Source organism: Bubalus bubalis, chromosome 6 (genome assembly GCF_019923935.1).
Source record: "Bubalus bubalis isolate 160015118507 breed Murrah chromosome 6, NDDB_SH_1, whole genome shotgun sequence".
NCBI lineage: Eukaryota > Metazoa > Chordata > Mammalia > Artiodactyla > Bovidae > Bubalus > Bubalus bubalis.
Genome location: NC_059162.1, coordinates 9858364 through 9873225, shown reverse-complemented (window position 1 = coordinate 9873225; position 14862 = coordinate 9858364). Strand labels below are relative to the sequence as shown.

At 54.9% G+C, this 14862-nt stretch overlaps 1 protein-coding gene and 1 long non-coding RNA gene across 2 annotated transcripts in view; one reads left to right on the top strand and one right to left on the bottom strand.

Moving 5' to 3' along the window:
• The window catches only part of LOC102412171, a 9536-nt gene extending 7052 nt beyond the window's left edge, over nucleotides 1-2484 (top strand). Inside the window, exon 3 of the long non-coding RNA XR_003109889.2 lies at nucleotides 1962-2484. This is a non-coding gene — a long non-coding RNA (uncharacterized LOC102412171). The remainder of the gene's footprint in view (nucleotides 1-1961) is intronic.
• The window catches only part of IGSF9 (immunoglobulin superfamily member 9), a 19595-nt gene extending 4733 nt beyond the window's left edge, over nucleotides 1-14862 (bottom strand). Inside the window, exons 1-11 of the mRNA XM_006061026.4 lie at nucleotides 14724-14862; nucleotides 12559-12808; nucleotides 12128-12316; nucleotides 6032-6184; nucleotides 5160-5314; nucleotides 4828-4945; nucleotides 3265-3406; nucleotides 2987-3132; nucleotides 2753-2895; nucleotides 707-847; nucleotides 120-236 (exon numbers count right to left, since the gene is read on the bottom strand). Coding sequence (XP_006061088.3) covers nucleotides 120-236; nucleotides 707-847; nucleotides 2753-2895; nucleotides 2987-3132; nucleotides 3265-3406; nucleotides 4828-4945; nucleotides 5160-5314; nucleotides 6032-6184; nucleotides 12128-12316; nucleotides 12559-12616 — 1362 coding nt within the window. The 5' untranslated portion in view covers nucleotides 12617-12808; nucleotides 14724-14862. The remainder of the gene's footprint in view (nucleotides 1-119; nucleotides 237-706; nucleotides 848-2752; nucleotides 2896-2986; nucleotides 3133-3264; nucleotides 3407-4827; nucleotides 4946-5159; nucleotides 5315-6031; nucleotides 6185-12127; nucleotides 12317-12558; nucleotides 12809-14723) is intronic.

The window sequence follows — 14862 nt, the reverse complement described above, 5'->3', positions numbered from 1 at the left end:
GCTCCAGTTTCCTCTCCACCTCCCCTCTCCCCCCAAACATCCAGGGGCACAGAGAGGCAGGGGTGGGGCGAGTGTGAAAACAGGTGTGAATGCAGGTGGAGTGGGGGCAAGAGGCTTACCTTGGCCCAAGAGATGGTAGGTGAAGGGTCTCCCCGGGCAGAGCAGGGGATTAGGAGTTCTCGCCCTACTTCTTGGAAATATTCTTCTTTGGGACGTTCTAGAAAAGCTGGGGGAGCCTGCAACCCAGATCTGGCATTGGGTGGGGCTCTCTCACTCTGCCGTCTAAGGGCCATTCCTCCCCTTCTCTGGGGCCCCCGTCTGTCTCCATCTCTCAGGGTCTCTCTAGCTCATCTGTCCCCAGCAAGGGGGCTGGAGGGACATTGTGGGAGAGACCAGGGCTGATGGGCAGAGGCCTCTCTGAAGATGTGCAAACCCCTAGAGAATACCCTTCACCCTCCCCTTTGCTTCCTACTCTCTTCACTCCAGAGAGGGAGGCAGCCTGTTAAAGGGTTGGGGCGGGCAGGGGACCTTCCTCCGCTGTGGCATCTGATGGCTGCCGCCACCATGGCAAACAGATGTGGAAGCCCCGCTCCCGACGTGTCTGTCCCACCCGCCTCCGCCAGCCTGGTGTCAGTACCAGCCTTGCATCTTCAGCCGCCTGAGCTGCTGCCACTACCCCGCCCCCAAACCCCACCCCAAGCCGCACCTTGAGCAGAACACGGGTGACTGGGGAGGGCCCTGCGGTGCCAAGACTGTTGTAGGGGGTGCAGGAGTATTCTCCCAGAGCATCCTCGTTCCCCAGGGCAATAATCAGGGAGCCTTCTGGACCCTGGGACCAGCCGGGGAACTGGAAGCAAGAGGAGATGACAGCCAGAAAGAGACACTCAGCAGAGGCCAGACCAGAGACGGAGAGAAGCAGTGCACGGGAGAGACCCACGTCTACACAGAGGCCGCCAAAACCTACCCCTAGGCTGGCCTCTCTCTGAAGTCCGGCCTTCCACTCTCTTTCCTACAGAGGGGCCACTACCAGTAGGTGTGAAGGCAGCCTATGTGATAGCACTGGGGCTGTGAGCAGTGGAGTTTGTCAGAGGAATGGAGTCTGACAAACTCCAAGGGAGCCACTCACAGGGAATCTGGTGACTGGCACCACGTGGGGTTGAGCCGTGTGAGGTTCTCTGCCTGCTGCCTTCCTAGCCCTCCACGATTACATTCCCTATCTTACACCCCACTTCAGCTCTTCTTCCTGGCTTTCCTAGTTCTGTACGAACTAAAGGCTAACATCTGACTCCTTACTCTTATCTCACGCCCCACATCTGTCCTCCTGGGAAGGCCTTTTGTTCCATCCATCTTCACATCTTCCTCTCTAACTCAGGCCTCATAACCTCTCACCCACACTCTCATTTCAGCAGCCTCTGCACCACAAATGTCCACTCTCTTCCCCTTCATTTCTCTGACAAACTCAATTGCTCACAGCCCTGACGCGATCATATAAGCTTCCCTGGTGGCTCAGCGGTAAAAAATCTGCCTCAGTGCAGGAGATGCGGGTTTGATCCCTGGGTGGGGAAGATCCCCTGGAGGAGGGCATGGCAACCCACTCCAGAATTCTTGCCTGGAGAATTCCATGGACAGAGGAGCCTGGCGGGCTTCAGTCCACAGAGATGGACATGATTGAAGCAACTGAGCACGCTCGCATGGACACACTGATGCTATCACACCATTGCTCAAGCAATTTCACTGGCTCCAAATGCCTTTTGACTTTTCTTTTCAACCTTTGAAAAAATTTATTGAGTACTACTACGGTTGCAGAAGCCCTGAGGTGACTAGGATTAAAAGATGCAATACTAACCCACAAGGAATTTACTGTCTTTGCAGACAAACAAAAAAATCTCAATCACCTTGGAATGAGGTAATATTAACTTGGCATCCATATTCTTCCCTTTGGTCCCAACCTGTCTTCCCAGATTCTCTGCATCAGTCATGTCCCCACAGGAATTGTAGCTCCCACCCAGCTGGATGACTCATTATGCCATAAACGCACATACTGTTTCCTGCCTTTGGGCCCTGGTTTCTGCATGGAATGTCTCTCTGCCCTTCAAGGCCGTCATTAGCATCCCAGAAGCCGTTGCTGATCTGTCCTCAACCAGCCCTAAGAGGAAGGTGCTCGCTGCCTCCTGCCTCGCAAGCCTTCCAGCACAGGGTCTGAGGCTGTGCTACCCCCTCGAGGCACAGATGTCTCTTTGCTCCTGTTCCCTACCAGACACCCTGCACAGCACCCGATAACAACGGATGTCATTACTGCCTTCCCATTTGTCCCACCCTCCCCTTCTTCCCCCATGTCTCAAGTCCATGACTCTATTCTTGCCCTGCAAACAGGTTCATCTGTCCCATTTCTCTAGATTCCATATATATGTATGAATATACAATATTTGTTTTTCTCTCAAACAGATGGCTAGTAGGAACCTGCAATAAAGCACAGGGAACTCAGCTCGCTGCTCTATGATGACCTAGAAGGGAAGGATGGTGGGGGGAGAATGGGGTGCAAGGGAAGCTCCAGTGGGAGGGGATATATGTATACATAGAGCTAATTCAATTTGTTGTATGGCAGAAACTAACACATTACAATGTGATAATACTCCAATTTTAAAAAAAGGTGTATGTTCTCCCGTCACTGAATTGATCAAAGGCCACCCCAGCCGTCCTGACTAGAATAACACCAAGCTAAGCACTCTCTCCCCTGCCCCCAGGGCTGTACCTTGTCCAGCTGCAGGGCCTGCCCATCCTTGGTCCAGCTGACAAAGAGCAGTGGGGGGTTGGCACGAACGGGGCATCGGATCACCCCCCGCATGCCCACAGGCAAGGGCGTCTCAGGAGGCATGGCGGTCACCTGCGCTGGGTCTGGGGGAAGCAGTGGCAAGTTGTAGGGGAGGAGCTGGGCCTGGCCCAAGGAAGTGAAGCCGTCTGTCGAGGGAGCTGGGGTGGGGCTTACAGAGCACAGTGAGGTAGGCAGAGGCCGAGGGCGGGCGCGGGAGGCCATTGCTGGGCACACAGGTGTAGCGGCCGGCATCATCAGGCTGGGCGGCCTGCAGCCGCAAGCTGCCGTCCACCAGGATCCGCACTCGGGGCTGCAGGCGGCTGCGGTAGGGCACGGGGGCGGAGGGTTCCAGGCCTTGCTCAGCCAAGGGGCTCCTCAGACTGCCCACCAGTTCCCCACCCCCACAACACGCCACCTCACCACACCCCACCTCACCGCACCCGGAGCCCCACCTAATGTGGAAGACATTGGTGCTGTCCTGGAACCAGCTGTAGGTGAGGTTAGCAGGGTATGCCTCAGCCCGGCAGGCCAGAGAAACATCCTGGGAGGCATTGACCGTGCTGTTCTTGGGGGGCACCACGATGACTGGGGGTCCTGGGAAGGGGGAAGCACAGGGGAAGGCGGGGCCTCAGCCCAGTTTCCCAGGAACTCTGAGGTCACTTCTGCCTTTCTCCCCAGTCTGCCCTCTAGAATACAGGGCTGGTTGCTACAGGGCCTCAGGAATGGAAACAGGCCCTAACCCTTTTATTGAACACAAGTTCCTCCTCTGCTCCAGCTAGCTCGCTTTCCTACCAGGGACAGCCACATTCACCCAGTTTAATCCTCTGCTCACCCTACACCATCACCTTTTCTATCCCTCATCTATCTACACCATCTACGTCACCTCTGTGTCTCCTATCCTAATCCAGGTACCCAATACCTTAACCCAGAAGGCTGCAACAATCCTTGACTCCATTCATGCAAAAATGTCTCCACCCATCCACTTTGGCCACAGAACACTTCTGCTCAAGAATCCACAGCAGCTCCTGGCTCCCAGCACATTAAGGTCAAACTTCTTGACCCAGCCCTGTGGGCCCCTGTGACCCCACCTGGCCAACCATCTTTTCATACATCAAGCCTTCCATACTCTTTCAGGTCAGTATGGGAGCTCACTGGGCCCTTGCCAGGCAGTCTTGAATGCTCTTCCCCAAGAACCTGACTAGGCCGCAGAGACCCTGCCAAACCATCTCTTAACCCCACTGCTGTCTCCCTTCTCCAGGCTCCAGCTGCATGAGTGGTCAGTAATAAGAGGTGGCGATACAAGCTGGAGTGCAGAACACCTCCAGGCACACCAGGTGTGACTGACCTGACCTGCACCATCTCACTTAGTCCTCTTAAGAGAGCCTTTTGTACTAGAAATTATTGTCTCCACTTCATAGATGAAGACATGAAGGCTCAAAGGCAGACAGATTGCAAGGCGACTTGCCCCAGATCAGTGGGAAGGCAAATTCACATCAAGCCTTCCCGACGACAGACTTCACCCTGCACCACTGCTCAGCGCTGCCTCCCTACAGCACCCAGGAGAGCAGGGCTTCACCTCTGCATCTTATTCTCCAGGTCAATAGGGGGCTCTATGAAGGCAGAGTCTACTTTTCAGCTTTCCTTCTGAAGGGAAGGGCTTGACCACAAATTACTGTGCTCGGCTGAACCTAAGTCTTTTAACAATCATGAGAGGCAGACAGGAACTTCTTTGTATAGATGAGGAAGCTAGGGGTCAAGGGGGTTCCATGGCTCATAGTCTGACACCACCACCCCATGCCCTTCCCACTGTACCACACTGCTAGGCACTAAATATCTCCATTCACTGATCCTTTTACAGGCAAGATGCTGGTTTTAGAGGCATTGGGAGCTCCCTCCCTCTCCAGGGGCACCTGCCTCAGGCCCAAGTCTGGCCCCCAAGCTGTGTGCACCCCCAGCCACAGGTCAGTCCTCTCATGCGTTATGTCCAGCTTCCCGGCCCTCCCCCGAGACAGCACCTAGCACCAGCAGCTGGGTGGCGTGGGTGGCGCTGCCCTCAGTGCTGGAGGCTTGGCAGGTGTAGACCCCGGCGCTGCTTCGCTCCACCCTCCGGATCCGCAGCGTTCCGTTCAGCACCTACAGTAGGAGTCAGCAAGCGGGGACCCAGGCATCTCCTCGCCCACAGCGGGCCTCAGACCCCCCTGCACTTCCGAGGCCAGCCAGCAGAGGGAGGCAGCAGGCCAGGCTCGGAGAAGCCGGGGCCAAGCCCCTCCTCTGGCGGGTCTCCCAGCCTGGCCTCACCCCCTCCGTCCTACAGCCTGTTCCCACACTGTCCAGCCGCAGGACTCACCTGCACTTGACTCTGGCCCTGGCCGAGGTCCTGTCCTCGGAGCTTCCAAGTCACCCGAGGTTGGGGGTTGCCTTGGGCCACACACCGCAGGGTGACCGGCTCCCGTTCCCACACTTCGAGCACTTGGGGAGGCGTCTCCAGGAACTGAGGGGGCGCTGTGAGGAGAGAGGCATCAGGGGGTACCAGAGGGGCCACCAGCCCAAAGAGTTGCATCCCAGGACCACAGAGGCAGATCAGGGCCTCAGCCCTCAGCTCATCAGCCTGACCACCTTCAGGGGAATCCCCAGCCCTGGGCCACCCTGTCTGCGGCACCCAGGGCCCAGTGAGGATGCACCGGCCCATCCCCGCATCAGCCTGCAAAGCTGGCAAGGGAGCGGAGCACAGGATGGGCGTTCAGAGCTGGGAAGAGACCTAGGTGCCCTCTAGAGTCTGGAGGCCTGGGTTCTAGACTTTGCCACTAATCAGTGGCACAACCCAGTTTCCTCATCTATGACATGGGAATACTTGTGACCTCCTTCCTTCTTAGGATTGAGATAGAATTCATGAAGTACTGGGTTAAAAGGGGTTTTGATAAAAACAAAGTATTGCATATATGTGAGCAATGTTTCACTAGGGGTTCAATAACCCCTTATCCGCTATCCATTATGCTATCCTGGTCAGGGAAGCAGGAGCAGGGAAGAGAGAGGAAGTTCCCAACACAGAGCCAAGAAGGCTGATTGGTTTTAGGTGTGAAGAATGGAAAGGGCAGGAGGAGAGGTGGGCGGGGTGAGATGTAAACAAGGGGTGTGAGCAGAGTGGGGCTTTGGGACTGTCCCCCCGCCCGCCCCCCTTCCACGCGCCCCGCTTCTTCACCACGGCCCCCAGCTTCCTACAGTTGACGGTGAGATGCACCCAGGAGCCGTTAGCAGAGTCTTCCTCAGGGCTGTGCTGGTCTAGGAAGAGCACGCGGCACTCGTACCAGCCCTGGTCTTCAACCCGGAGCCCTTCGATCTGGAGAGATGCCCCCTTCTGAAGCCGGACACGCCCTGGGGAAACAGCCCTGGATCAAGGGTGCTGAAGGGACCGCATGGGAGCCCCAAGCCCCTGATCACACTGGTCATTCTCAGACGTGAAAAACAGGCTCAGTCTCTCCCAGTCACCCTGCTAGAGTGGGGTCCAGAGAGGCACAGATAGGGTTGGGGTCACTGAGGGCAGATCTCTCCCTTCAGCCCCTCAGGTCATTCCTGCCTTTCAGCAGCTGGGACCCAGCTTAGACAAAGAGAAACCAGAGTGGCGGCAGAAGGACTAGGCACGGTGCTGAATGACGGCCAGCTTCTGGGACTGTAGGGAAAGGGTAGGGAACCAGCTCTGTGTCTCCTCTGGATTCGTACAGAACCTACCCATCCTTGAGCTCTTTTTGTAAGGGAGTTTCGGGGAGTACTCCTGCCAGAGGACTCTGTCCCCAGAAACCACAGCAGTGTTTGGGGCCCGAGCAGGGATCCAGACCTCGCCTACCAAAGCCCCTAATCCGCCAGGGTTATTATCAGTGGCCTAAGCGCCTTAGGGTGGCCAGAGTCCAGCCCAGCCAGGCAGCAAGGTCAGCAGCCTCCTCACCCCATCCCCTCACGCTCCAGGGCATCCAGGCTGTGGCTGACAGACTTCATAGAGCTCCACAATGCACCCACCCCCAGGGCAGGCAGACAGCGCCTCCCACCCTCAGCATCCTCTCCTGGCAGAATCCTGCACCACAGACAGCTTCGTGGGTCCCTGGCAATGCGACCCACTGAGCAAGGCACACACTGCAGCCAGAAAGACCTAGAGTCCAGCTCTGCTATATACCCTCTTGGCTACACCACTTAAACCTCTCTCTCAACATCTGCTTCTTCATCTATAAAATGAGAGAGAGAGAAAAAATCCAAGTGGGGTAGAGGGAAGGCAGGCAACACAATGCTTAAATAAAATGGTTGAACAAATGAATGAGCTTAAGATTTGAAATCGGCAGACTGCACTCAACCTCGGCTCCATCCTTCACCTGACCACACGCCATCTACCCCTTCTCCCCTGTGTCAGTCAATAGCGCCATCACGCGTATCCAGAAAGCTGGTGTCATCTCCTTTACTCTCACATCAGCTGTTCAGTAAACCTTTGGTGATCTCTCTTTTACTCTCACATTAGTTTGTTCAGTAAACCTTTCAGATTCTAAATCCTGTTTCCCTCTCTATCACCTTCACTTTAGTTTAGTCGCATATGCAGAGTACATCATGAGAAACGCTGGGCTGGATGAAGCACAAGCTGGAATCAAGATTGCTGGGAGAAATATCAATAACCTCAGATATGCAGACGACACCACCCTTATGGCGGAAAGTGAAGAGGAACTAAAGAGCCTCCTGATGAAAGTTAAAGAGGAGAGTGAAAAAGTTGGCTTAAAGCTCAACATTCAGAAAACTAAGATCATGGCATCCAATCCCATCACTTCATGGCAAATAGATGGGAAAACAGTGGAAACAGTGGCTGACTTTATTTTTGGGGGCTCCAAAATCACTGCAAATGGTGATTGCAGCCATGAAATTAAGACCTTACTCATTGGAAGGAAAGTTACAACCAACCTAGACAGCATATTAAAAAGCAGAGACATCACTTCGCCAACAAAGATCCATCTAGTCAAAGCTATGATTTTTCCAGTAGTCATGTATGGATGTGAGAGTTGGACTATAAAGAAAGCTGAGCACAGAAGAATTGATGCTTTTGAACTGTGGTGTTGGAGAAGACTCTTGAGAGTCCCTTGGACTGCAAGGAGATCCAACCAGTCCATCCTAAAGGAGATCAGTCCTGGGTGTTCATTGGAGGGACTGATGCTGAAGCTAAAACTCCAATATTTTGGCCACCTGATGCAAAGAGCTGACTCATTTGAAAAGACCCTGATGTTGGGAAAGACTGAAGGCAGGAGGAGAATGGGACGCAGAGAATGAGATAGTTGGATGGCATCACCGACTCAATGGACATGAGTTTGGGTAAACTCCAGGAGTTGGTGATGGACAGGGAGACCTGGCATGCTGCAGTTCATGGGGTCACAAAGAGTCGGACACGACTGAGCGAATGAACTGAACTGAACTGATTGCGTCTCTCACCTGGGTTATGCCAACGACCCACAAAGAGGTCCCACTGCCTCCATGTTCATCAGCTGCCCACCCCACCCTGACTTTTGATAAGGACAAATGACATTTTCTAAATATTCTGGGCTATGCAAAACAGATGAAACCAGACTATGCCTTTACTTAGCCCTTCCTAGTACCAGACAATCTGAAGCTGTTGGCGCACTCACCCCCGCCAATCTGCTTCCTTTCTACCTCTACGGTCATCTTTCTAAAATAGAATCAACCTGTGGGGGCCCTGATGCCACCAGGGAACAAGTGAAGTATCAGGCTGAGGCTGGCTCTGGGATCTTAGGCAAGGATCCTTTTTCTTCTAAGAACAAGGTGCGGGGGTGGGGATTTTCCAGAAAGGGTGGAGCTGCTTAAAGGGCTGGGTGCTTAAATCCCCACCTAGATAAGCCTGGGTCTCTCAGGTAAACATTGAACATGACCCCACCCTTTCTCCCACCAGTGGGATTCCTCGGTAACCCTAACCTGCCAGGCCATGGAACCCCGCAGACCCCACTGCGCCCTCTTCTAAGTCCCATGTGATGGCAACTTTTCATTACGGTGATCTTCAAGTGCTACAAAGAAGGAAGAAGACGGAAGGGAAATCGAGTTTGGGATATGGTAATATCAGGCACGTAATATCAGGCAATGTCACCATACTTAATCCTCTCAAGAATTCCATGAAAGGAACTGATGTTAAGCTTCTTTCCAAAATCACGTGTCTATTCAGCAATACAGGCAGGCCTGCTTTCTCATGATGCAGTTCACTCTCCACTGCTCACTGGTGTGAGGACCCAGTGATGCTCAAGGCACTCATCCCTGAGTTTAGCCAGTATATTCTCACTCGGGGTGTGTTGGTAGCCAGTGGGTAACAGCTCCAAATGTCTGTTGATCAGAATATCCAATAAAGCACACCGTATGTCCTAACTTCTCTGTGAGGTATGGATGGCTAGACTGGAAGTGTTACAGAAGAACAGGAAGCTGGCCAGGAACAGGTGGTCCTGTGCTCTCCCGAGTCCTGGGTCCCCCTTCTGGAGGCCCACCCTCTATGTACAGAGCCAAAGCGAGTGTCTTCAGACCTCTCCACATGCAGGGGTGTGTAGAGGAAGGAAGAGACACAGTCCCCACTCTTGCAAAGCTCTCCAAAGGCAGGGAAACCACACTCATGTACAAGTGCAAGTTCATGTACACACAGAAGTCCAAGAAATAGGCCTAACTGTGCCCAGATACTCCAAGAAACTAAGAAGGGAGAGGCATACAGGAGGTTTCCAGCAAGAGGTGACGCTGCAGAGAGTGAGAGTTACAGTATTAATCGTTCAGTCCTGTCCAACTCTTCGCAACCCTGTGGACCACAGCCCGCCAGGCTCCTCTGTCCATGAGATTCTCCAGGTAAGAATGGGTAGCCATGCCCTTCTCCAGGGGATCTTCCGGACCCAGGGATCAAACCCAAGTCTCCTGCATTGCAGGCGGATTCTTTACCGTCTGAGCCACCAGGGAAGCCCAGGGGATGCAAGAATAAAAGGTGGTGAGGGGAGATGACTCAAGGAAGCGGGGCTCTTCTAAATGGAGGACGAGAAAACTGATTTCTTTTTTGGCTGTTCATCATGTGAGATCTTAGTTCCCTGACCAGAGATCTAACCTGTGCTCCCTGCATTGGAAGCATGGAGTCTCAACCTCTGGACCACTAGGGAAGTCCTTGAGATAACTGATTTTTATCAGACAACTCAGGACAGAGAGAAAACTCATGTCCCTTCTGCCACAGGGGGTATCTTGAAACTCTCAAGAAATATAGCATGAAAGTCAAAGACCAAAAGCTGGTCCCATGAATTGGAAGAGCTAATCTAAGATCCACCCCAGGGAAGCTGGTATAGAGCAAGTGGACTCTCTTTTCTCTTCACACCTAGGATTTCACACCATGCAGGCGCTGTTCGGGGTTCTTTACACACAGCAGCTGCTTTCATTCTAGGATTTAGTCCTGGTTTGTTTTACACTGCTTTTACTACTTTTGCACTAGTCCACAAATCCAGTCTCCTCTGCTAGATGGATTCTAAAGTCATCAAAGATAGGTAGCCTTCCCTTCGGTGTAATCCCTGAAGGCTCCAAACAGTCTCTCTCGTGGTTCCTCTCACATTCTAGGCCATGGGCCTCACACACAGTCCCAGGCCATCTCCCCTTCGTTTGCCCAGAGGGTTTATGACAGGACAGCATTGTCCTTAGCAACCTCCACCTCCCGTTGCCTAGCAACCGCAGTTCAGAGTCCCCTGCACAAAGGCTGAGAGGCCCATTCCACACTGGGAGGCAGTAAAAGGGTTAATGGGTACAGGGGCCTCTCCCCAGGGCCCTAACTCCCCAAACTAGCTCTGCCTGACCAGACGCTTCAGACCCAGGGGAGGGGTGGGCATGAAGGGCAGGGGTAGGAAGAAAGCCCCCAAGGTTACTGCTCACAGCCTGTGCAACTCAAAGGAACACCACAGAGACAAAAAGAAAACCCACAGGTAGCAAAGTTGCTACCTTCCAGACAAGGGGGTGGAGGGAGGGCAGGAAGGAGAGTTGCACATCACCAGCCCCAACTCCCCGACTCCCACCCCTGCCCAGAAGCGGCCCAGGAAAAGCCTCCCTCTACCCTGCCCTCAGTGGGGCAACGTTCTACATCCACCAGCCTCAGCCCAGCTGCTCCCCAGCCGGCAGAGGCCGGGAGCGGGGGCTGGGCCCCGCCATTGTCTCTCCATTTGTCCTAAGTGGGGCCCCCGCTTTCATCAGTTCTCCCAAGCGGTTCTCCCCAGGCTTGTGCAGACACATACGCTCCCACTAGGCTGTTTGCCAACAACTGCCCCCAGTTTGAAAATAAACCCTTCCCTCTGCACCACCTGCCTGAGCCTCCTCCCCTCTCTCTGCTCAGCCTGCCCCGCGGTGACAGCTCAGCCAATCCTGTGGCTTCTCCCAGGATTCAAACTAAAGAGGGAAAAGGGAGGGGGTCCCCCTGCCCCCATCGACGGCCTCCCAGGTGGCCTTTCCTGGGCTTCCCTATGAGGAGGCAGCCAGACTCTCAACAGCCGCCCCAGCCCCAGCCCTGGGTTCTCCCACCCTCTGCCCTCAGAGACCTGCACTAAACCACTCAGATTAAGGCTCCCCGGAGATTAGGAGGAAGCTGAGCCTTTTCAGGGAGCAGCTGGGGCACAGGAGAAGGCCCCCAGGGAGGCCTATACACTATTTTAAGTCCATGTTGGAGCTAGCTGAAGCAGGAACCCAGCCCAGCCCCATCTGTTTGCTGATCTTTCGGGGAGCCTGGTTCCCTCCAGCCCTGCCGTGCATGAGCTCTGCTATACTCAGAATCAGACAAATCAGAAACCCCCCAACCCTGCTACCCCATCAGTCTACTCCCTAGAAGCCTAGAACCCCCCAAATCAGCATTTAAGAAAATAGGAGGGGAGGAGGGCAAGGGAGTGAGAAGATAGCAGAGCCAGGGGACAGGAGAGGGCCAAGTAGGGGGAGACCAGGGAGGATCAGGAGGAGTCTGGGAGGTTCGTGATGAGCTCTAGAAAGAGGGATTAGAGAATAAGGATGGACACTTGGAACAGGGCTGCAGGATCTCCTTTGGAACAGGCCAAGTGGAGTTCCAAACAGACCGTGCGTGCGTGCGTGTGTGTGTGTGTGTAAATGAATGAATCCTTCAGTGAATGAACACTGCTTGGGAGCAGAGCCATGCTTGTTACGCAGAGTTCAGGCAGTGGAGCTGGAGATGAGGTTGGGGCAGGGACAGAGCTGTTAAGAAGAGGCCTTGTTCCCACTCTACCCAGCCCACCTTTGTTGGAGACATCTCCCAACCTCTCAGCTGAGGACAAGTCTTACCCACGTAATCAGGGTCGATGCGGGGAGAGTAGAGGCCAAACTGGATGAAGATGGGAAGCAGGAATCCAAAGCGCAGCCACTCGATGACATGCAGAGGGGGCCGGCCAGCCGGGGGCAGCAGGTCGCAGCCCAGCACCGCACTCTCCCCGGCCCGGCCCACCACCGACACCACCTCAGGCTTCCCTCGACCTGCAGGGCGGGCAGGCCGGTGGCATGAGGACCCAGCAGGGACCCAGAGCCAGGACTGGGAGGGGAGATACCCTATCTCGGTGGGTTCCCCAGGCCTTGGTGATGGGGTTGAAGGAATCTTTGATGTTGGCAGAACCAGAGCTGCTCCTCCCCTCCTCTGACCTGCTCACAGAGAACCCCGGGGGGTCCACCCCTACCCCAGAGCCAACAGGTTGTTCTGGAGCCCAGGGAGTCCAGCTCACCGTCAGCCCCCTGGCTGATGATCAGGCTGAGGATGGCCAGACTGAGGCACCAAACCATAGCCCAGCTGCCTGCCTGCCCGGCCCCTCCTCTCCACAGGGGCCCAGATGGAGGGGCCCGGGGACATGCAGAGCCCAGCAAGCCCCTCAATCCTTCTGATCAGGTCACAGGGATCAGCGCTCACTCTTCTGGACAGTTAGGGCTTGGCTCACGTCACACCTGAGAAAGCCGTTCTCTGGAGCACCACCAGATCTAGATGCAAAATGCAAGGCAACATGCAAAGTGGGCCAATGTTGGAAACCAGAGGAACCCCTCCCCCCTCCTGGAGTTGGAGTTAGAGAAAAGCCGGAGGTGAGCAAAGGTAGAGAAAGGGAAGAGGAGCGGAGATGAGTGGCGGAAGGGTGAGGGAGTGCTGGGGTGGGGAGACCAGACAGGTAAGGACATGTGGGAAGCAGAGGGCTGGAAAGATCTTAGGAAAAGCTGAGGAATTCTGGGGATACCCTCTTTACTCAAGCTCTTAGAAATTTGCGCCACGAGGGAACTGGGGTTCCTCTATACTTGGAAAAGGACTGGTCAGTTAAGTATGGGAGATACAGAGCCCCCATGGTCCAGCCTGCTCTCTGTCCTGTCCTTAGTGCTGATGCTAATAACAAGGTAGCAGAGAGCGAGGTGGAACCAGTATTATCACCTCCACCCCACAGTGACATAAAGGACAGTGAGGCTCTCAGAGAAACTTGCTCAGGTGTACACAGTCAGTCAAAGGCAAAGTTGGGATGAAAACCCCCAGAAAGTGCCCACACAGATCCTTGCCTCATTTCTGCAGCCTCTGTGAACCCCTTTCTCCACTCAACCTCCCAATACTGCTTTAGCCATGAATGCGTCAGACACTTGGGAGAGGAGCTCCCTCTCCATCTGCTGGTATGGAGGGGCCCAGGCAGCATTCTCCAGGTCTGGGCAGGTCCCGGGGCTTGTGGGCTGGCGGCTGGTGCCACTTTCTCTTCCTGATGCTGCCAAGGCAGCCCTCCGCCTTGCCAGACACCATGACCCAAGTTCCTCCCATTTTTCTCTCCCTCCAGCATCCTCAGGGCCCAAGGTTTGCCACCGCTTCCCCAGCCCCAGAGGCATGGCCCATATGAAGCTTAAAAAGCCCAAGAGTCCCTAGGGTGTACAAAGTGAGCCCTGGGGCCTGGAGAGGAGGAGGTCCTGATAGCCCCAGGGCCTAAGCATCTAGGGAAGTCACAGTGGGGTGGTGCTGCCTTGGACCTGGCAGACCCAAGTGGACTCTGCTCTATGGGCCTCCACCCCGCTCCTGGCCTCACAGGTCAAGACCGGCTATAAAACCTCCCCCATGTCCCCCAGCCTGATCCCTGCCTCCACTGAGTGGCCCTGTACATTTAACTCCTGATAACTCACCAGCAAGCACCCCCCTGGCTTTCCACTGCCCCCAGTTCTCCCATATGTCACAGACATATCTTTTTCTAAATGCATAAGAACTCCCAGTTCCCTCCTGGCTCTGTTCTGAAAACCCTAGTAAACCCAGGTTTGCCCAGAATTCCTCTGTTTTTCCTAAGAGCTTTCCAACTTTTCTGCCGCCACTATGTCTTCACCTGATCTCCCCACCCAGCGCTCGCTCATTCTCCCATCCCAGTTATCCCCACTTCTCACAACCTTCCCCACCCCCCACAATTCCCATTCTTCGCACCTGATCTCCAATTGCACCAGATCCTCGGTGCTTCAAGGAACTCCCGGTCTCCCCCAGAATCGCCACCCACCTACTTCTCCCATCCTCTCCACCCTGGAATGCTCCTGCCTCAGCCCACAATACACTTCTGATGCCCCGCCCTCAATTCTCTTCTCCCTTGCCTTCTCCGGACCCCTGGAACTCCTCCTTGTGTCTGGAACCCACCAAGAACGAACCCCCACCCCCCACCCCACCTACACACACACACACACACACACACACACACTACTTCCGAACTCCCCCAGTTCTCCGGAGTCCCCATCCACCCACCAAGAATTCCACTTCACTCCCCAGAACTCCCCTAGTTCTGCTCCCCCAAAGGATTCCACAATTCCCCCGCTTTCTCCTGTCCCCCATAACTCCCGCACTGTTCACCCCCTCGCTGGCACCCCCATTCCATTGCCCCCAGAACACCCCCGCCCTCACCTGCTCCGCACCGCTCGGCCTCACTCTTCCAGCTACACAATAGGGGGCGGACCCGCCTCCACGCCTCGGATGCCCCGAGCGCCTCCCGTCGCCCTGGAGACCGCCAATCCCCCTCCCGCGGCGGCCAATTGGAGCTAGC